At 57.6% G+C, this 933-nt stretch overlaps 1 protein-coding gene across 1 annotated transcript in view; it reads left to right on the forward strand.

Moving 5' to 3' along the window:
- Positions 1 to 595: 595 nt before the first annotated feature.
- LOC122545532 (potassium voltage-gated channel subfamily H member 2-like) overlaps positions 596 to 933 on the forward strand; it is a gene marked incomplete at its 3' end in the record, with an annotated part of 794 nt that continues 456 nt past the window's right edge. The window contains exon 1 of the mRNA XM_043684517.1: positions 596 to 842. Within this exon, the coding sequence (XP_043540452.1) occupies positions 710 to 842 (133 nt within the window). The remainder of the gene's footprint in view (positions 843 to 933) is intronic.

Consider the following 933-nt stretch of genomic DNA (forward strand, 5'->3'; position numbering starts at 1 on the left):
TTCAGCCCTTTGAGCCTGGTCTGGTTTCTGCCTGGCCATGGCTGACCATCCAGCTCAGTTTCTGGATTAGTGGCGCTGGAAGAGCACAGCAATTCAGGCAGCATCCGAGGACAGGCAAAATCGACGTTTCGGGCAAAAGCCCTTCATCAGGAATAAAGGCAGTGAGCCTGAAGCGTGGAGAGATAAGCTCGAGGAGGGTGGGGGTGGGGAGAGAGTGATTGTGAGATTGTCCCCTCTGCTGTAAATGCCTTTTTGTTAACGATGTGCCAGCCATTGAACACAGATTGCTCAAACAGCCTCAGCCTTCTCTGGTAAAGTTACCGAAACATGAGCCTGCTCTCTCTCCGTGGACACTGCCTGGCCGGCCTGGATCGGCAGGATTTGTTGTTTTCGGGACAGATTGCAGCGTCTGCACTAAACTGCTCCTACTCCACTTGCTCTTTCCCCTTTGTCTACTCTTCCAGCCTGTTCCTCCATCTCTCTCCCTTTACCTCCCTCTCCCCATCTGTCTGTCTGTCTGTCTCTCCCCTCTGTGTCCGCCTCACTCCCCACATCCCAGTGACTCTCTCCCTCCCTCCCTCCCTCCCAGGTGCTGAAAGGGTTTCCGGAGTGTCTCCAGGCTGATATCAGTGTGTACCTGAACCGGAGCCTGCTCCATCACTGTAAGGCCTTCAGAGGTGGGACAAAGGGCTGCCTGCGTGCCCTGGCAATGAGGTTTAAGACCACCCACGCCCCCCCAGGGGACACCGTGGTCCATGCAGGAGATGTCCTCACCGCCCTGTACTTCATCTCCCGGGGCTCTATCGAGATCCTACGGACGGACGTGGTGGTGGCTATCCTGGGTAAGTGTCCACCCCCACGGGGAGTCTCTGGGGAAGGGGTGTGGGGTGGGGGGGTGGGGGGGTGTGGGGTGGGGGGGGGTTAGTCCTCAGT

The sequence above is a fragment of the Chiloscyllium plagiosum genome, unplaced genomic scaffold (genome assembly GCF_004010195.1).
Source record: "Chiloscyllium plagiosum isolate BGI_BamShark_2017 unplaced genomic scaffold, ASM401019v2 scaf_14715, whole genome shotgun sequence".
Taxonomy (NCBI): domain Eukaryota; kingdom Metazoa; phylum Chordata; class Chondrichthyes; order Orectolobiformes; family Hemiscylliidae; genus Chiloscyllium; species Chiloscyllium plagiosum.